At 40.9% G+C, this 21,283-nt stretch overlaps 1 protein-coding gene across 2 annotated transcripts; it reads left to right on the forward strand.

The window, feature by feature from the left end:
- The first annotated feature begins 569 nt into the window (after positions 1-569).
- Positions 570-20,408, forward strand: limk2 (LIM domain kinase 2). Of its 2 annotated transcripts, XM_034238208.1 has the most exons (16): positions 570-876; positions 1,572-1,668; positions 7,218-7,353; positions 13,131-13,240; positions 13,813-13,998; positions 14,210-14,315; positions 15,583-15,794; positions 16,086-16,272; positions 16,352-16,438; positions 16,554-16,685; positions 17,191-17,247; positions 17,438-17,503; positions 17,924-18,098; positions 18,206-18,261; positions 18,577-18,734; positions 19,151-20,408. In XM_034238208.1, the coding sequence occupies exons 1-16, from the start codon at positions 861-863 to the stop codon at positions 19,362-19,364; spliced, it is 1,995 nt and encodes a 664-aa protein (XP_034094099.1). In that variant the 5' UTR covers positions 570-860; the 3' UTR covers positions 19,365-20,408. The 2 variants fall into 2 exon arrangements, with proteins under 2 accessions (XP_034094099.1, XP_034094101.1); XM_034238210.1 differs by lacking the exons at positions 570-876; positions 1,572-1,668; positions 7,218-7,353 and adding exons at positions 12,030-12,236; positions 12,522-12,591.
- Positions 20,409-21,283: the final 875 nt, after the last annotated feature.

Genomic DNA, 21,283 nt, shown 5'->3' on the forward strand with positions numbered 1-21,283 from the left:
CAAAAAGAAATAAAAACAACGTTTGGCTGCACAAATAATAATAATTATCCCAAATGCATTTAGATTAATGGCTAGTAAGTAAGTGACTAAACAACAATTGTAACTAGGTAATTGACACGTAAAGTCTGTTATTAAAACAAAAAATAATGATGGTATTTTATGTTGTTTTTTTTTGTATGCTATGCCTTTATACAAGACTGAACAAGTTTACATCTTGAACACGTCAATTCAATTCAAATAGCTTTATTTTCACGACCATAATGACACACAGTATACCAATGCTTTGTACAATTACGACATCAATAACATTCATAAACATTTCAAACAAAATCAATAATAAAATTGTTCTTTTCTGTAAAAGGAAAATAATATAATTTTAGGACAAGATGTCTTGTCTCCCTTGCCCGGCATTACATGTGAGTTTCCGTTATGTTATGTTATGTAGAAATCGGTGTCTGGTAGAACAATGCTGCAGTGTGGTCGTTGTGTCTGTAGATGGCGCCACTGTTGTTCCCTTTCAGTTTGTTTTTTGTCCCAAACCTCAGTTTTCTTCTCCTGCTTCCAGGTGCTGCTTTGAGCCCTTCCGCTCTCCGTACAGGAATGTGAAGACTGCATTACGTCAGTTATCCTGCCAGCGACAAGAAAGCAGCCTCGTACAGGAGGAGTGTGCTTAGTTTCTTGATTTGTTTTTCTTCCTGTGAACAATTAAAGGGATTTGCTTTTCTCCTGAGGTATCCACAGTCGCACAGTCCTGCTGGGTGAACGACGCGGAGGAATCAAACATTGAAGCGGCGCATCGCAGCTCGCAGTATGAACAGCTTGTGAAGGATTTCAATAACGACGACACTCTGAGAAAGTAGATGGAGCAACCAGAAGGTGAGGAATATCTCAAGCTGTAACTTAAAACCTATAAAGACGAGAGGTTACATTATTTTATTTGTATAACATCGCCGTGTTACACGGCGATTTGATACTATGTTTCATTTTGTGCATTTCAATGTTACATCAAGCATACCTGTTTTCAGAGGTGGGAGAAGTGCTCAGATATTGGATTCCAATACAAGTAGAAGTACCAGAGTGTAGGAATACTCTGTTACAAGTACATTCAAAATGTTACTAATGGAAAAGTATTAGCATCAAAATATAGTTAAATTACCAAAAGAATAATAAATTATATGTTTTGATTCAATCAATCAATCAATCAATCAATCAATCAAAACTTTATTACAGACTCAGGGTCCAGATAAAAGACGAGACATTACATATAATAAATTGCATACACAGCATAACAAATATTATAATTATTGATGCATTAATGTGCTTATTAAAGCTGGTAACGGTGTGGCTCATTGTAATTCCTTTGTATGCTGCAGGGTAGCTTGTGAATTTGCTCCAGGTGTAACTAACATCTTATTTAAGTGTTGATTAAATATGAAGTACAAGTATCTCAAAATTGTAAATGTACTTTAGTTACTTTACACCACTGCCTGTTCCACATACACAGTTATACCTACTACCAGAATTTGAAGCATACAATGCTGCTCCATTGAATACCTTTCCATTTCTTACAGGTACTAAGAGCTGTAACTGTGCGGGATGTGGAGGAGAAATCCAAGACTCGTTTCAAATGAAAGTCCTCCTGGACACCTGGCACAACGCCTGCTTTCAGTAAGTGTTCCCAATTATGATTTTAAACATGCCTGAAAGTACTCAGTTCTGAAATGAGCATAGTTGAGTTGCTCTGATAAATGAATGCTTTGTTTTCTCTGAAAGAGGAGTGGGAACAGTTTGCATTGACACAGAAACAACTGTTGTCTTTCTGTTGGTCAACATGCTGGCTGCTCTGTTTGGGTTACCTTACAAAGGGCCTTGTGGATAATCCCAGAACCTTCTGACTAGTAGCCTCAACATGGGCCTCCTAGATCTGTTTTTCTCTCTAACAATTCACCATTGTTTTTGTGTGCCTCTGTGCACAAAGTGAGCCATGTTCATTGCTGCTGTCACAGCTGGTAAGCCTCTGCATGGGGACGATGCAGCTTGGTCAGAGGAATGGTCCTACTATCCCGGAGGACTTTGCCCACTCTCTGCTCTGAGGTTTAATGATTGCCACATTGTAGCTTTCTGGTTTCACAGGTCACTGCCCCACAGTGAGGTATCTGTGTGGGGCAGTGAACCTGTGGCTCGTTGCCGACACATTCTGCACATGCCAGCAGGATGTGTAATTCATTGGGGTTTTCCCCTTGGATAAACGGTAACACTCGATTGTTATAATGTGAGATAAGATTGTGCAAAACTGATGACACTTCAGATCAAACATTTGTTTTGCTTTTGAAAAGGTTATTGACAATAGCTCAATAGTCACTTTGTCTAATTAATATCATTTTAAAACAGATGATGAATCGGTGGGTTTTGTGAATGTTGCAGATTGCAGCACAAGTCACATACTGACAGTATATCCAAACATCCTCAGTTTTTTACGAGTGGAATCTGGCTCTGGAGGACAGCTGGCAGGTCCAAAGAGTCCTAAGAATAGATTCAATGTAATGCTGCTGACTGTGTTGTCGGTTCCTCACATCTCAAATAGCTTTCTTCACGTTTTTGAGCCGGTGTCCACTCCAGCAGCACATTGACCTTACATAACCTACAGCTTCTCCTAACACAGCTGTGTTACTGAGCATTGATCCTCTCCATCTCTTCCTTTGTTCTTCTGAGCTCCCCCACATTTGTTGGCATCCTTTCCTATTGCAGCATCTTTGTCTGACGTGTTTTCAGTTACACTCTTTAAAAACGTGATATTAGATATTGTTGCGTACGTGTAGGAAGCCAGACAGTCCTCTAAATGAGCTGCAGCTTCTCCCTCGGAGCTTTGTCCACACTGCTGTATTTAAACCCCACTCACAATAATTATTATTATTATTATAGTTGTATTCCACTCATGGCAATTATTATAAAACAAGACATGGACACTTTAAGCAGTTTGTTTGTATCCCATGATGGAAAGGTGCCGGCAGAAGACAGACTTATTTGACCTGCCCCTTATTCTAAAAGAAATGGTCTGTCAGTCAAAGCTGCTTACAAATACTTATAGTAACATGAAAGCAACAACTTCATATTAATCTTTCTTTATACATTTTCTTAAACCTGAAGATGTTCATACAGCCCCTTAAATCATTTGTAAAGAATTCCACAGTTTAACGCCAACTACAGAAATGCACATCTGGTTTAAAGTAGTGTGTGCAAACTGATTATTATGAACCTTAATCTCTGAACTTGTTAAGCAAATGTTAAAGCAAAGTCAGTGTGATCCCTCCTGTGGTGTTCCTATTGTCCACATGCTGCCCCTCTCCCCTCCGTGGACCTCCACCTTGTGTAAGATTCTTACAAGCTGACGTCACTTTTGTTCCACTAAACCTGGCGTTTTATTGAGGCCTATAGATAACTGCACGGCTGCGCTCTGCATTCCTAGACAGCGATTCAGAGATGTGAGTCCGCTGTCTCAGACATCGACTGCTGAGTCCTTTGTTGTGTTCCCCCCCCCCCCCCAATCTTGTCCCGTAGCCCTAAAAGTAGAGTATTGTGCTTTATACAAGTTGATGAGCATATATTTATTTAGTCGCCTTGATCCCTTCAGATTGTCATTATTCAAAGCCAAATACCCATGTAAAGAAGAGTGGCACACAAAATATATGCAATATTTTATTTGTAATGTGCAAAATAAAATAGCAAATCAACAAAAATAAATAAAAAAACACACATAGATTTTGAGAAACATTACATTTGTACCCTTTGGCAAGGACTTTGTTGGCTTGTCTGTTTTTCAGCCGGATGACAGCATTTGTATTCACAAATATCAGCTGACCTTTGTTGATGAATTCAGAAGTTACCATGACATGTAAACAAAGTGAATTAACATTAGCAACACACTGCTTGTGCTATGAATGCTGAAACATTTGTCACTCTCCACTCCTTGGAAAGAGGTTTTTTTGGAGCACAAGAGTCCCACGCCCAAAGATAAGGTCCCGTTTAAAGCGAAACACTCCCTCTTCAGCTCTTCAAGGCCAAAGCGTTCGGTCCCTCTCTTAGTATCTCCATTTCATGCTCCCACAAAAGAATACACTCCGGCAGGAATTGAAGGAAATGGGTAATGTTTACTCTGTAGTGTTAGTGCAGGCAGTGCATTGTTCATTGAAGAACCACCTGAGCGTGCACGCCCCCCCATTCACCACCAGTCCGTTTACAGGGAAGTCAGGTGTTTTTATAAGCTGCCTGACATCACTTTATCTTGGTGTATTATGGGGATATAAAGGGAAATAATTATAGTTTATCAGCGGGTTTTGTCAAGGAATGCTTTTTGTTCAGAGCTAGGCGGACAAGGTAGACGTTATTGTTTTTACAGCCACACCTGGACACATACTGAATGTCTTGCATACCAATTTGAATACTGCACTTTTCACAAGTCTTTCTCTTCGTTGTGTGTGTCTCTCTGTCTGTGTGTGTGTCTTTCATCTGATTGGACCACTACAGTGCATTGTTATCACCAGGCAATACTGATCCTAACAGTATGTTGTGTATTCCTTAGCTAGACCAATACTGCGTTATTTTTCCAAGTAAAAGAAACTTCAATGATTTACGAGCAAAAATGCATAAAATAATGAAATCTGTTTTATCTTGATCCCTTGGATTTGCATATTGAATAACTGTAATATATGTACTTAATAAACCTGCCAGTAAAATCAGGTAGACACACAGAATAATTACAACACCATTTGTTAATAACACATATTTTCTGAAATGCCGACACTGCAACACAAAGCTTTATATATTACTAAACCGACTAGAGTCTGATTTCAATAGTTGTATTGACAGGAATGTAATTCTGCATCGACAGTGTTTGGCATCCTTCAAACACTGACTCACACAGATCCGATAAGTGGCCGGTTACTCATGCAAATTTGACCTCAGCAAAATGTCAGCTCTGCTTCCCCACATCACGTCAGAGTTGATGAATCAGGCTGGAGTTATTATTACACTGACCTTGCAGTCACTCTTAATTTCTTTTATCCTAGAAGCACAGACCTGTTTTTCACTCATTCTTTTTTATACAGACATCAACATTGATGGAACTTGATGTAAAAGACATCTTGTATTTCCCTCTCTCTCTGCTTTCTGTCCACAACACAGACCGACTAATGGTCATCCCTCTATAACAAGGTCCCTTTTTAAGTTATGCCAAAACTCTTTGAAATATCTGAAATCTTTGCCAAAGTCGATAGGCCTGGACTCTATCTGCAGTAAAGTGAGCAGCGTGATGCACGAGGCTCTGCTGGGAGCTGCTGCCAGCACAGAACTCAAAGATTAAAAATGCAAAAGTGATATTTCTGAATTAGAACATCCGATTCACACATGAGCACTCGGAGAGCGATATTGCAAAAGAACAGAAGAGCTCCCCGTCCTTGCCATCTTACCAAAGCCTGAAATAAAATATAGTTGTTAATCAGGAAGTTCAGTTGGAAGTTTGTTATTATTGTTGATCCTAAAAATGGCCGTGTATTGCAACACCTGTTTTTGAATCGGGGGTTCAGGAGGAATTACCGGGGCCAGTTTTCCACTCCCATTTCTTTAACTTTAGTTTCAAAACAAAACCCAGACGGCAGTGACACACGTCATCCATCGTGATTCATGTGTCACTTCGTCACCTCTCACTTTTATCAGCGTTGACGTAGGAACCAAGAAGGTTGAGAAACAGTTGAAGCCCTTGCAGAGTCTGGATGCTGCAGCAGGATTGCAGTCAATGTCTGCAACCTGATCTCAGAGTAGTTCATGCTTGATCGTATTTTGGCAGTCGAAACTGCTGCCACCATTTTGCATAACCAGTGTTCGAGGATCGTTCAAAACCTTCAGGTGCGATCCAGTCTGCAGGCGACTTCAGCGTTCCTCACTCTGAACGCACTGAGCTAATAATGTCCCCTTAATTCAAAGCGTCTGGTCGGGTGACCGCTTGGATCAGTGATTCTTTATTATTCCATAAAACAGTCAGAAAGTCTTAATACTGACTTTTTATTTTAGAATTTCTCCTTTGGTAGACTTCCCCCTTCAGTTGATGAGAGATAGTGCCTGAGTGGCAGACAGATGAACTTACCTCACTTGATCAACGTTCCTGACTGAACCCATGATGTTAGTTATATAGTTTGCACCTTTGACCACAAGGCTAACAGACAGCTTTGTTGTTATTTACTCTGACCTAGATACAAACAATTCAGAATAAGAAGGTTGTTAAGTAACTGCAAGCAAAAACTGCCCTGTAGAGATTTTTCAACTTGTTTTGAAAGATTCTAGTTTTTCAAAGTAGTCGTGCCGTTTCCCCCCCAAACAACTGGATCCTTTTAAAGAGCTGGAAAGTATTATAGCAGCCTTATTGGTAACCAAACGTTCCCTGCCTTGACCATCTGCCAGTGCTTGCAAGATAATCCTTTCTCCAAGATGGAACAACTTTTTGAGCCGTCACTTTTTCTAAAATCAAAGCACAAATACGTGCAAGTCCCAGCAGATCTTAGGAACAACATATTTGCTGTGCCGCCTGTGCACCTCGTTAAACTCAGAGAAAAGAACGTCGGCTGGAACATGCCCCCAGCTAATGCTCCTGTCTCCAAACCTCAGAGTTGAGAGTATTGTTTCCAGCAGGCTGATTTATGGTTTGTCTGTGGGCTCTCGTTTATCATTCAGCACCAATCAATGGTATTTTAATGCAATGTACTTGTTATTTGAGGAATGGGTTTGGATTGGTCACATAGTGTGGCTGATGGTTCAAATTATTGCATTTTTCTGTTTTGCTCCTACATCATTTGTTCTCAAAGTGCTCAGACACATCATTTTAAAGAATATTTAATGACGTGCACAAGATGAGAGTAAACGTCTTTGCCGATCATATATTCTTGAGGGTGAGGTGCAGCCATAAGTAGAATAGGAACCCCTTCTTATAAAGCTATAGAGGAATTTATCATTTATTAAGAGTGGTGACACGACACAACATTGAATTGATGCTTCATGAGGATCTGAAGTATTTCCTTTCGTAATAATTCATTGTCTGCCATATCCCCTTGGAGGTGATTGCTTCACAGATGGAAAGAATCCCAACCTCTCATCCTTTATCTCTCCACTCTTCTGTTGGTGTATTTTGTAACGTGCCCGCGTGACCGAGACTGTTTGTGTCCTCTCAGGTGTTCTGTGTGCTGTGATCTCCTGACCAACTGGTACTATGAGAAGGAGGGAAAGCTGTACTGTCGCAAACACTACTGGGAGAAGTTCGGAGAGCTCTGTCACGGCTGCTCTCTGCTCATGACTGGACCCACTATGGTGAGTCTGCTGCACCTATTGGTCAAGATTCAAGGCTTTTATTGTCATTTGTACATAGCTACAGTGTAGACAAGTATAATAGTAAATGCAATATAATATAATATAAATAGTGCAGAATAGTCTATATACAAGTAATTGGTATATAAGTTGCAAACACATGAATGGTATGGATGTTCTTTCAAAAGTGCAGGTGTTTCAACATATTTTATACTGTTTTCAAGAGATGTGTAGGCAATGTGAATGCATTAACATCACATGTTATGGAACTGTTTCCCAAGTATGATTAAGATGAATTGAGGTTAAAGGGAAACTCTTATGATTGTGTGTCAAAGTAGAACCCTCCTGTAAAAAGACATTGATATTCTCCATGCAGGAAGGATGTATCGAAAGCCTTTCTGAGGTATAAAAAGGGAAGGGAAGTGTTGGATACAAGGAAGTCCGACCTGAGAGTGCTATGCTAAACTGCTGGAGCACTTTTCTAATGCCTACTGGGTATCTCAATCTGACTCCACCCTCAGGAGAAACTTGAAATAGTGTTTTTCAACCAATAATGCCAAGATCTTGGTGTCGTTTCACTTCCAAGCTTTTGCCAGCTTTCTGCTGCGTGATGCGTCACCATAATAAAACCTAGCACAGGGTCAAAACTATTTGTAGGTTTTCTCTATGGGATTGCCAGGCGTTTAAAGTTTTAAAGTCTGCCTTGATTGAATTACAATTGTCAGCCATTTCCTCCTCTTAAATAATACCAGCATGCCCACAGAGCATGTCAAAGCTCTCTGTGTTCCAGTTTCTCCAGTTATTACTTTTACAGATGGGTTATACTTGTAAAATTGGTGTCGCTGCTAAACGTAGCCGATTAGGCTGTAGACCTCACTTGTTCTGCACAGAGGTTCTTTCACGGTTCACCAAGTACACAGAGGTTCTTGTGAAAAGACGCTCGGACATGGGGTCGTTTTAGAGCTCACCTTATGCAGCCGTCTGTGAGGTGGCTCTGTATATATTATCCTCACTCATATCATTTTCTGTACCTATGGGTTTACATAGACAAAGTATCTGTTATTAAAGCAAGACTTTTATAGGTGGAAATCACACATTCTTTCCTCTACAAATGAAAAATGTCATTTATATATAATATAATTCTTAAATGTCTAAAGAAACTGGCATAGAAGATGTAAGGACCACCTTTGAACTAGGGCTTTACAATTTCGGGGGAAAAAATGTGGGGTTTTCCCCCGATGACAACAAAAAAACTGATTTTGTAAACATCATTCTTTCTGTTTCCAATGTTCTTCTATATAGTTGACTTTCTGTTTATTTTTTGCGTTTTTCTCTTGTCCTACCTAATGTTACGGTTTAGCGGGAACTTCTTTTGTTGTGTTAGGGTTGACTCACAAACAACACACTCTCCTTAAACCCTTCAATAAGACAGATTATGTTTCTGTTCTGACAGATTTCTCTTGATTGTATGAAGCAGCATTAAGTTGAAGCCTGACATGTTTGAGCAATGTGACTATTTTGCATGTGCACATTGCATCCTCCAATGCTTAAATTGTACTATTTTCCAGTTTACCTCATGTAGCAATTATGAACTGAGTGAAGGTGTATAGAAAATAAGAAAGAAATTACAGTAAAATTCTAATTTGTCACGAGTATTTATATTGAATTGATTCCAAATGTCAGCCAGCTTGAGTTAGTCTAAACAAGTCTAAACATGAGATTCAGGTGGCAGCAACTCTTGCTGGTCACGACCGGGGTCACTTGTCTAACGTAGAGCCAGACTGAAGTTTTTTCTTTTTGCCACCAAGCAACACACACAATGGACTCTTCTATTTAGTATTGGCATCCTGCTTCTACAGCCTGTGAAGCCAAGTGTTTTTGGCGGAGCTGATTTGGCAGCCCCTCGGCAAGAGAGAGAATCATTGTGAGCCGTCAGAGCTGCTGCAGCTTGTTAGGATCTCAAGTCCAGGACACTTATTGTGGTTTGTCCTGTTGTAATAATTTGTTAGTTTACTGACCGATGAAAGATATTTCGAGGCACATTTTCTTGTAAACATTTAGTTTACTGATTTGATTAAAGATAGGTATTGTGATGGAAACTTCTGAAGCAATGGAGACAGGACTCAGAGAGACGCGAGGAGAGCAGGAACTTTGATGGCAAACACTGATGGTCTATTTGGAGCTTCGGTCGGAGAATTCAGAAGACATGTCGGGTGCTACGAGTTGACACGACAGATGCCAAACTAATTCTGAAGATCTCTACACCAGACCCATGTATTTAGCTGGTTCTGAGAGAATAATCAACATTGTGCATAACAAGATAGAACAGGCAAAGCACACTAACACCTCTATCAGGCAGACAAAACACTGAGAGCACAGCACCCAAGGTTGCAGGCAAACCGGGTCAAAGGTGTCCAATATTTCCTCAACAGGTATGTTAAGGCACATTTGGGGTCATCTGCGTTTGCCTCTCAAAAATACGACCTACTTGGTTGTTGCCCTTTGATATTTTGTTGTCAAGTTTGTACGGCTCAGTCTTGCAGTTGAAGCCCGAGGCGAGCTGCGGTGCTTTTGGCTTTAAGGTAGGGAGTTACAGACAGACTAGATATGTCACAATTATTTGTCTGTCATCACTCTAATCTCTCTGTAGGGATTCCTTTCCCAGCACCCACTGAATGACTCAGAGCAGTTTCAATTGTGGGAAAAGTATTGGTTTCTGTAAATGTCCTGTTTTTAAAAAGCTTACTTAAAGGTCCCATGTCGTGCTTTTCCGGTTATTACCCGTCCCCTTGTGTGTTATGAAGGTTTTTCTGCATGTAAACGGTCTGAAGAGTTACAAACCCTCAAAGTACACCCTGTAGCGAGTAAAACTCTAACTCAGAAAAGACCTGTCTGTGCTGCCCCAGAACGCCTCGTTGGAGATGTATCTTTTTCCATTGTTTTCTTCCTGGGTACGGTGACGTGCCCATACCCAAATGGACCAATCCGTGGAGCCGTTACGTTACGTCCGCAGATTGGTCAAAATTGACCATTCCGCGGACTTCCTCACACACACACTCAATCTTTTCTCAGCTGCAGCTCCGCCGATTTCTCCTCCCTGAGACGGCGGGACGCGGCGAGGCTGTGAGTCGGTGTGTGAGCACACACACAAACTCCCAGCCAGGCTGCGGGTGTGTGTTCGGGATGGTTTCGCTGTGTCTCGCTGTCTCGCAGACGGCCACTGGACTCATAGGGAGGGGGGGGGCAGGAGCTCCAACAAGCCGTTTAGGACAGAGAGTGAATACACGATACAGAGATGCTGTGTGAGAAACCAATGTGAGTTTGGAAAACTGCACAATATAAATCTATTTTAGTAGACCTCAACAATGGAATTATGATCAGTAGAAATGGCCATGACATGGGACCTTTAAGTAAAAGTAATGCCAAGTAAGTATTGCGTAATAGCCCATTTCAAAATCAAATATATTAAATCACTGGATTATGACTTTTTTTGAGCTAATTTTAATGACTTTATATGATACTGCTGGATATCTATAATAATGTGTGTAAAAGGTAGAATATTGGTTTCCAAAATGTATTAGAGTATAAAAAAGAAGCAGCACAAAATGGTAATACTCCAGTAAAGTACTTCAAAATCATACTTAAGTACAATACGCCAGAAAATGTACTTCAGATACATTCCACAACTGGTCCAATTCTCAAACAAGTCCCAAGTGCTTTTTTCTTGATTACGTCTCAGTATATGTTAAGGCAAGTCAAATCCCCCTCCCCCCAGATACTGCAGTATTACCTTTTAGTATCTGGTCTATAAAGAGAACAGACAATGCATTAGTACCTGTCTAATAATGCTATAGTGGGGAGGAGCTGGGCTCACAGGGTGTTCACCATCACAATTATATCCCAGTGTTATGCTTGCATGAACATTTTAAATGAAAACATAAAATGAACACAGACAGAAAAGTTATTTGAGTTATCGTGTCCTGAGTCAAGTCGTTTATTTTCTGTCATGTAACGAGGCATCAAAACTGTGACTTGAGTCAACATCTCTGGGATCCAAATAATGTATATCATTAAGATTATACTTATTTTATTATATTATACTATTGGTATATCAGATGAAATTGGGCCTCATCATGTGTTTGAACAATTCTTCCTAAATCAATGCTCGTGCTATCAATATCCTCCTGGGACCCAGCCCATTGAAAATGTCCACTGTAGTGGACAGTTTGTTAACATGCATCTCCTTTGACTCTTTTGAGCTACTCTATCAATCCCTGATGTGCTGTACAGAGGACATCCTGGTCTTTCCAGTGATATGTCATTGGTTACAATTGCATGCTGGGAAGTTCCTCTTTCTTTTCATCCAAAATGGCTGGCATACCAAAAACAAAATGTTATAGAAGCAGGAAGTCAAATATTGTTGAATAATTGTTATTTTTACCATGAAAATCATATATGTTCTTGTTTATTAACAAGTGAGGAACTATATAATTTAGTTCTGAAAGCAATTAAATAAATGTCCATCTTAATGGACGTCAGGACCATCTTCATGGACGGAACTGAAGCAGACATTTTCTGCACCAGATAGTTCAGGGAGATTCAGATTTTGAGCTCTCAGATGAGAGAGATGAGGATTTCACACCTGGGATAGAAGAGGGTCAAGAAGAAGGGGGGGAAAGATGCACAGACAGAGAGACAGATGGGGACGAGCTGGAAAGACATAGAGTAGCACGTATGTCTTATTGTTGTTTTTATTTTAAGTGGAGCCATGAGAAATGAGAGTTGCCTCAGGAATGCCAAGTTTGTTTCTATGAGCAGGTCAAATGGAGAACACATCCATAAAACTAGTCAAGACCCTACAGCCCGTGCCGACTGGAGTCAATGAGGTACTTTTCCCACTGCATTGACTACAAAGTCTTTGAAGATCTGGAAAGATTCACACTAGTTTTGTATTGACCAAATACACAGCAATGTTCAGATCAATTACTTATTTATGTTTTAAATAAAGGTGAATGTATTCTTGTATTAATCACTCTATAACCATAATACGTTATATAGTCTCTGTTAATTTTGGCTGTCTTTTCAAACTAAAATGGTCCTGATGTCCTCTACAGTGAACATACTGTAACATTTAAAAATAAAATAATTTTTTTTTTTTTAACCCTAAATAGGAAGAAAATAAAGAAGATTGGAAAACATTTGTTTTCTTCGGTTCCCAGGAGGCTATTGAAACAACTTCCTGTAATTATGCATTTCCCCAGTTTTACTGCCTCACTCTCTTTCTGCATCTCTCAGGTGCTTTGTAGATTACCCGCAGACCACATTTAAAATGTAGGAGTTATCATTGAACCTGAAATCAACATTTCCTGTGCTTAAGTACGTGCATAATTACAGTACTCAAGGGTTGACACATTATCTCATCTTGCATGCGAGAGAAGCAGAGAAGTCAAACGCATCATAAATGACAGAAAGGGAAATCAGGTGGTGCTAATGGGAAAGAAAGCACGAGATGGTGAGTGGGTTTCAGGGGGGGGGGGGGAGAGGGAGAACGTCAGAGACGAGCGGCTCAGACCTGCCGAGGAAGGTGACATCATAGCAGATTCCAGACGGCGTGAGAGAAAGCAGGTGTTACGCCTGTGTCACCGCTCAATGGGGAGGAGGGCATAAAGCAGCGCACAACACACTCACCTGGGACAAGCAGAGCACAGCAGTCTCCAGTCAGAGCATTACGTCTCTCGCATAACATTTTGAAGATCAGACCATTTGTTTTGTGGTTCCAGGTGGCCGGAGAACACAAGTATCACCCAGAGTGCTTTGTGTGTCTAAGCTGCAAGGTGGTGATTGAGGACCGGGATACCTACGCTTTAGTGGAGCGATCCAAACTCTACTGGTAAGAGACCTGATCAATCCTCTTTTTTTTAAAGAGTGTTATGAACACATGCAGCTGGCAGTCTTTGCTGTGAGTTAACATATTTTAAAACGCCAGTCTCAATGTGTATGTTAATTAGATCGTGTGAAAGTAAAGGGTGAAAGAAATGGTGTTATTGAACGTGAAGACAACATGTTTTAGTTAGAGTTCTTACTGTATTTTCATAGTGGCTTTTAAGACATTTAATTGTAATGCATGGTTTCATTGTCACTCCAAGAAGAAATGTTTGTTTAATTTCAGGTATCATGTTAGTTAGATGTATATATAATAACTTGCTTTATATATTGTTTTTGTTAATGTGTAAATTCAACACGTATATTTTCAACTTTTTTGTTTATTTCTAGTCTTTTTCAATTTGTATTGTGCAATGCCATGCCATCCCAATTTGGGATCGATAAAAAGTACTATCTTATTTCTAAGTGTCCTCAAGTTAATGTTCCTTGTTGGTCGTCTTTTCATGACTCCTTTACAGAATTGCAAAGTAACTTAACAACAGGCATGCAGCGGTTCACTCCTTTTCTCTGTGTGTGCAGTGGGAAGTGCTATAAGCAGGAGGTTCTTACACCCATGTTGGAGAAGCGCTCACACGAGTCTGTCCTCGACTCGCTGCCTCACACCGTGACCCTCATCTCCATGCCCTCTGCAGCCAATGGCAAGAGGGGCTTCTCCGTCACGGTGTCCAGGGACGTTAGCGGCTCAGCGAGTGTGCAGGTCAAAGAGTAAGTGGGACCTGAGGGAGGCTGACATCTGCATCTGTGTTAATGCGGGACCACATGTTAAACTGATTATGGGCACTGGTTTGTTTGACTGTCACTGCAAGAAAGGTAGTTATTGTATGGATATGAGTGTGTTCCAGTTCTCCTTAATCTCTCTAAATCATTCCTTGTAGTGCTAATACTCATATGCAGGTGTTGTTTATGTTTTGTTCAGAGTCAGAGGCATGCTCATCAGTCCAGAGGTACGAAACGCCATCCACGTCGGGGACAGGATTCTGGAGATTAATGGCCTTCCTGTCGGGACACTGATGCAGGAGGAGGTGGGTTTACACCTCGCACACATCTCTGATTCTCATGGAGAGATACGGGATCTGAAGTTCTTCAAATGGAACTAATTAGTGTTGCTATTAAGGGCACGTCCATTCCTTGAGTGCAATTTGCAAAGCTTTGTTCTTGTTCTACACAACACATGCAAATGTCATATTCGGCATTCCTGACATTCCCCGATCATTTATACATTCTTCAGCTGGGTGAGAACGGTAAGTGGAAGGACTGCACGTAGTATCCCATCTTATAGGTTGCATTACTTATGCAGCATGAAGTCATGCTGTTTGATTCAGTTTGACAGTTAATCTGATTTTAAAGTCATGTGCTTTGGTGCAGGTACAATCCGTTACCAGTTTAGTAGGTACACATAAAACTAATACAGTCTAAACCAACAGTCATGAAAGAACTCTACTTCATGCAGGCTATTGACAGTTTGTTGAAATTATTTTAGAGAGGTATTAATATTAATATGTTGTCTACCCCATTGATATCAATGAGGGTAGGCTAAATAACAACAGAAATACCTCTCTCTATTACACTGCGTTCATTTAAGCTATCTGTGGTTATCTGACTCGGATAGAAAGGAATTGGTCTTCTTCTACACCAATAACTAACAAATATGAAATAAAACGTAGGAAAAATTGAATAAAAATAATGGTAAAATCAAATGTAATTGTTGAAATAAATCGTGACATGTATTTAGAGAAGTGGTCACCTGTTATAAGGTGTATATAGCAAAGGGACACACATCATTGAACTCTCTGTATCTCTAATACTTTTATATTCATAATTGTTATTTTATATTGTACTTTTATAACAGTATTATTTGTATCTCTACCTTGTCATATGAGACTCACGGCCCGTCCACACAGCGGCGTGCGTTGAAGCTTCCAACGCTTCTGCCCATTGACTTTGAATGGGGTGACGTCACTTTTAGCCGAACTGCATTGTGGGAAGCGACGCGGAGCGTTGCTGGCGTGGCTCGCTGCAAAGGTTGAGCAATGTTCAACTTTTGACGCCTCGGCAGAAGCGTCAGCCAATCGAATCATATGCCAGTACAAGCTCTAGCCAATCAAACCGCTGCTTGTGTGTCAGGGGCGGGAGATTCATGTGATTGGTTGTTGGTCGAGTGTCAGACACGCCCGCCGGCAAGCGTCAACGCACGCCGCTGTGTGGACGGGCCGTCACTGTCAAGGATGTTGTTTAATTAAATGTTCAGTAAGTAATAATTAAAAACGTGTTCAACTCTCATTGGTTAAGGTGGATGACCTGATTCACCGCACCAGTCACACGCTGCAGCTGCTCATCGAGTACGACCCGGTCCGGCAGCGTTTGGACCGCCTCAGGCTGGGGTCGCCCAGTACAAACCTGGGGGTCCCGGCCACGTCCCGCATGCGTCTGTCCTCCCCGGCTGGTGCCGTCCTGGAGAGAACCGACGTGGATGACGGCACTCTGAAGAGGAGGTCTTTGAGGTTTGTGAGAGCATCCAAAAACACACACAGCTTGTATTTCGTGTCAAACATTCAAAGGCTTTTGTTGTCATATGCAAGACGGTTACACCCTAGTTCTTGACAATGGGAAATCTTAACTCCCAGGCTCCTCCAACAGACAATACATTTAAGACATAAAGAAGTAAAAGTGACACAATGGGGAAGTAAAATGCAGGAATTAGTCAACTAAATACACGTGAAATAAAATATGATATTATGGGTCTAGATGAGTATATCGTTTTATATAAATCATCCATATTCTCTCTGTTACAGACGCAGTAGCAGCATATGCATGTCGCCCGGGCCGAACTCTCCCAAAGACATGCCTTTTATCTCCCGAGACATCGGCCGCTCTGAGTCCCTGAGATCCTCCAATAGCTGCTCTCATCGCATCTTCCGCCCATGTGACCTCATCCACGGGGAGATCTTAGGGAAAGGCTTCTTCGGACAGGCTATTAAGGTCAGCCTCCAACTGGATTTGGAACTTCTTGGTTTTTCAACGCCATGGGCTTCAAGTAATACTTTTGTCTTATTAACAGGTGACTCTCAAAGCCACAGGAGAAGTGATGGTGATGAAGGAGCTGATCCGTTGTGATGAAGAGACCCAGAAGGATTTCCTTAAGGAGGTTTGTTATCTGCAGCATGAAGCTGTGATTTCTTCAACTTAAAACTGAAGCACATCACATGTTTCCACAATTGCCAGTCATAATGGTAAACATTTGAATTCTGTTTCTGCTTCAGGTCAAAGTGATGCGATGTCTGGAACATCCCCACGTCTTGAAATTTATCGGTGTGCTCTATAAGGACAAGAGGCTTAATTTGATAACGGAGTATATCGAGGGAGGCACGCTGAAAGACTTCATCAGAGACACGGTGAGTTTGAATGAACCTCTTCCTCTTGTTCTTCACGGTGGGGCACAAAATCAAGTTCTCTGCAACAGTACTGTGGGAGGGGGCTTTCCTGATGTAAATCTAACTATCTACTGTCTCTCCACTGATGGGGGGCTCTCCACTCTTTCGTGGGCTGGCTGACATGTCATCTAGGCCAATATGTGGAATGAGAAAAGTTGTGGAAAGTGTTCCCAGGTTCAATTTAAAGCGCTTTGCTCCCCTCCTCCCACAGCTCACTGTTTTTGAAAAGCAATATAGTTCAGTGGTCAGTCCAATGAGGAGAGGGGGGGGGGGGGGTGTTTTATTTGTCTCTAAATGTGTTTTTAGTGTGTGGGGGAGGCCCAGTTTTGTTGTGTTCTTGTTGAATACTGTGTTCCTGTCTCTACATGTGCTATGTTATGTTGTACCTGTTGTGCATTATGGCCTCTGGGGGAATTTCTTTTCATTTCTCACTCTTGTTTTTGTTGTCTTTTCATGTGACTGACAGGATCCATTTCCATGGGAGCAAAGGGTGAGCTTTGCAAAGAGCATCGCTTCTGGCATGGTGAGTTGGCCTCTTGCAAAGACATTACTATAAGTGAAATCTTTGGCTGCTTTTTCAGATGCCCAAATGTGTGTAAACGTGCTCAATGTCACAGCTAAAGGAATTCAGTTGGCATCAGTCACAGAAGTTGTGTGGACATGTTTTAAAAGTTTTACTATATAAAAGTGATTTTGTTTCCTCTTTGTTTCAGGCCTACCTTCACTCAATGAGCATCATACACCGAGACCTCAATTCTCACAACTGCCTGGTTAAACTGGTAGGTGTGACATGGCATCTTGCCAGCCATTACCCATCATCAAATCCAAACAATGATAATAAAGGGTGGGAACTATTTGTACGTTTCATGAACTGAGAAAAGTTGGCGTGCATTTTGCTCTAATAATAGTCCCAGCCCTGTGATTTGCCGACAGTCTATACGACCAAGAATAGCTGTGAAACTTCAAAGTTGAATGGTAACACAAGAATATATATTTTGTAAAGCATCCACTTCTGGATATTAGGAGTTGATTCTACTTCAATGAGTCATTAAGTTGTTGTTATTTCAACTCAACATTCTGTGAACGGACGGTTAGTAGGATCAACCTTTTCTTAGCTGTGTCTGAAAAATATACACTTTTAAAGTAATGTGACTTCTAACTGTAAGTCAAGTTAACCATTAGGCTTCATATTTCAACAGGACAACACCGTGGTCGTTGCAGACTTTGGACTGTCCCGACTCGTAGTCGAGGAAAAAGTTAAACCTGCACCTGAAAAACCAAACGGCAAGAAGAGGGTGTTCAGACGAATCGACCGGAAGAAGCGCTACACTGTGGTGGGAAACCCTTACTGGATGGCCCCAGAGATGCTGAATGGTGAGCCACTGACAACAAAATGAATTACAAACTTGATTTACATTGGATAGGAAATGATGTGAGTCAATGAGTGTATTTACTTATCCTTTAAACTAAATGTTTTACAGGTAAACGCTATGATGAGAAGGTGGACATTTTCTCTTTTGGAATCATGCTCTGTGAGGTAAGAACACGCTGTTTTATCCAGATTTATCTGGATTTTCTAAAACACTGGATGTGGGAGACTCAAGAAAAACAGAAGTCCTATAATTCAAAACAGCTTGTCCTCATTTAAACCATGTCAAAATATAGGGTTGCATAGCAACTTTCAAATCCTTAAAGACCTACAATTGATTTGACAATATGCAAAGTAGATGCCATTGTGGTTTTGGCTGCAACATGTTATGGCCTGTGCTTTATGTCTTTCCCCATGCCATTCTCAAGTATGTGTCTACTTTTTGACTTATCGACACTTACTTCCTCCTTCTTTGTCGTGTAGATCATTGGAAAAGTCTATGCAGACCCTGAGTGTCTCCCCAGGACTCTGGACTTCGGCCTGAATGTCGGCAAGTTTGTGGAGAAGTTCGTCCCTGACGACTGTCCCACAGCCTTCTTCCCTCTGACAGTGGCCTGCTGTGACCTCACACCCGACAACCGGTGAGCGCCTGCTGTTGTCACAATAGATAACGCTTTGTTTATTATTAAAAGCAGTAGTTGAGCACTCCTTAAAAACCTGAAAGAGAATAATTGCAGAGTTATGCAACAGTTGTGCAGCAACATGAGGGAATTATTTAAAAGGGATTTGGAAAATAAGTATTTATCACTCATTTTAAACGGCCACATGTCAAATAAGTCTGCCTTCACCTTGAGGGATAATAACCCAGCCAGTTGTTTGATCCCAAGAGGCTGTAGAGGCAGTGGGAGGGAAAAACAACTGAAGAAAACAGATGCCGTCTCAACCTGGCCGCCTGACACGCCTCTGCCGCCAGATTGCTTCCTCATGTTTTCGCTCAACCTTGTCAGTCAAGTTTTAACCTCAATTCCCTCTGTGTGCCCCCCCCCCCTCCCTTTAGACCACCTTTCCTGAAGCTGGAGGACTGGTTCGAGGCTCTGTCCCTCTACCAGGAGCTGGGGATCCCCCTGCCGGCCGAACTGGATGAACTGCATCAGAGAATGAGTCAACTTCACTGGCCTAAAGACGTCCTGCCGTCCCAGAGCACGGATCAGTCGTCAACGGCGACAGCAGCCTCTCCAGACTGTCCCACAGCGACAGACAGCGGCACCTAGGACGACCCCCTCTCTCCTTTAACCCCTCCGAATGGCTGCACTAATACAGTAGATGGGGAAAAAGAGGGAAATTGATTTAAACCCACCCCATTTTAGAACTGGAAAACCTGAGGTAGATGGACTCTCGTGGGACCTTCACTCTGAAAATAGCAGTGAATTTGTATGTGGGTGGAAAGACACATTTCAAAAAGACAAGTGTTAGTTACTAAAAACAAATGTTTACCGTGCACTCATGTTTACTAGATGATATTCAACTTGCTTTGATCCTTTAGCAGACAAAAGCCAACCCTCTTTATAAGGTGGGGGACCTTGTTGAGTCATATGTGACAGCAGTTTTGTTTTTCATGCTCTGAGGTAGTTTGCTATGTGAGGAATGCGCAGATCAGTGCTTCTCTCACTTCAGCCGCAAAGAAAACAAAGATGCTCCGCAGTATGGCCGACAGACAAGGACGTGTACACAAGGCAGGAGAAAAGTGTATCCTACATCTGCAGTGGAAGCAAAACACTCCCTGACCTTAAATACTTTCATCACTCTAACATTTGGCAGAAGATATCGATTTGGTCTAAGCACCACTGACCTAATGACGGGATGGTTACAAGTATGCTTCTGTACTTTGTAGTCTTGACAAGTTTAATTATGAATGGATAATTCAAAATGATTTTTAAAAGACATTTTTTCCAAATATTCTATAATACACCTGAGGCCTAGTTTTAAAAACAGTGCGGAAGCCTTTTTGGCTGACATTAACAACTGTCATAATCAACATAATCAAGCAACAGTTGACCATAAAAAGTCGCTTTGTACAGAAGAACTGGATTTTTTTATTTCTTAAGCAATGTATATAAATGTGTAAATAGTATTGCTCTAATTGAATGTCATTTTCTAATGGGAACTCTAGAGTTGTAGATTTTTTTTTTTAGACATTTCGTCAACAATGGACGTTTTTGCCTTTTTGCTATCATCGTGCAAGGTACTGACGATCAGTTGTAACCACTATTATTTATATCACTGTAGTGTTTCATAAATAAACCTTCTTAAAGTTGGCTTTTTGTTTTATTTGGATGTGAAATTGATGCTAAAACTCAGCTCTTCTGCTCCATTTAAGGTACAAAAAAGTAAATATTTTCTAGATCTAAAAACGCACACTGGTCACAAATGAACAGTTTTTTCCCCACAATAAATCCAGGGTGTCCGCGGGGTCTTAAAGTATTACAAGTTGATCAATCAATTTAGCGAAAATTAAGGCTATTAAAAAGTATTAAACGGCATTTTCCAAGGTATTACATTTTGTAGCTTGTTCACAATAAGTATATAAATTGTCCAAATAGGTTGTATTCTACAGTCTGCCTGAGTGTAATCATTGCGTAGGTGTGTAGTGTGATTCTGTGTAGTTTATTTATGGCATCCCGTTGGGTTTGACGTCATCTGAACAGGACATCGCGCGCTCACTGCTTGATAGCGCGCGAAGGTCCGTTTACGCCGTTTGTTAAACAACATCGTTATGGGGGAATGCAAGCTTGCGTCCAAATGGTTGGAAGATAAGGAGGAAGGACAATTAATACTGTAGCCTATATAGTCAATGTGAGGTAAAGTGTGCCAATGTAACCGGTTAAACCTCAAAGTGGCGATGAGATCTTAAAATGTATGGAAAATATGGTATTAAAAAAGGTCTTAAAAGGTATTCAATTTGACTTCAGGATTCCTGCAGGCCTATACCCTGAAATCACTTAACAGCTGAAATGATCAGTTATTTATACTTTGTTGGGTATTTCATGAATACATTAGTTCAAATTAAAATGTTGACAAACGCTCAATAGTTGTAGGTAAATATCAACATTTTAGAAAACTTACAACTTTTATAACATAATGTACATTTAAAAATGTTTACCACACATCTCTGGCTATTGGAAAGACAAGA

This window comes from Gymnodraco acuticeps, unplaced genomic scaffold, assembly GCF_902827175.1.
Source record: "Gymnodraco acuticeps unplaced genomic scaffold, fGymAcu1.1, whole genome shotgun sequence".
Classification (NCBI taxonomy): Eukaryota; Metazoa; Chordata; class Actinopteri; order Perciformes; family Bathydraconidae; genus Gymnodraco; species Gymnodraco acuticeps.

Excerpts from the sequence above, each read along its gene's own strand:
- limk2 (XM_034238208.1), top strand. Across the intron at positions 13,241-13,812 it reads GAGCGATCCAAACTCTACTG|TGGGAAGTGCTATAAGCAGG; the intron begins GTAAGAGACCTG and ends CTGTGTGTGCAG. Across the intron at positions 18,099-18,205 it reads GGCCCCAGAGATGCTGAATG|GTAAACGCTATGATGAGAAG; the intron begins GTGAGCCACTGA and ends AATGTTTTACAG.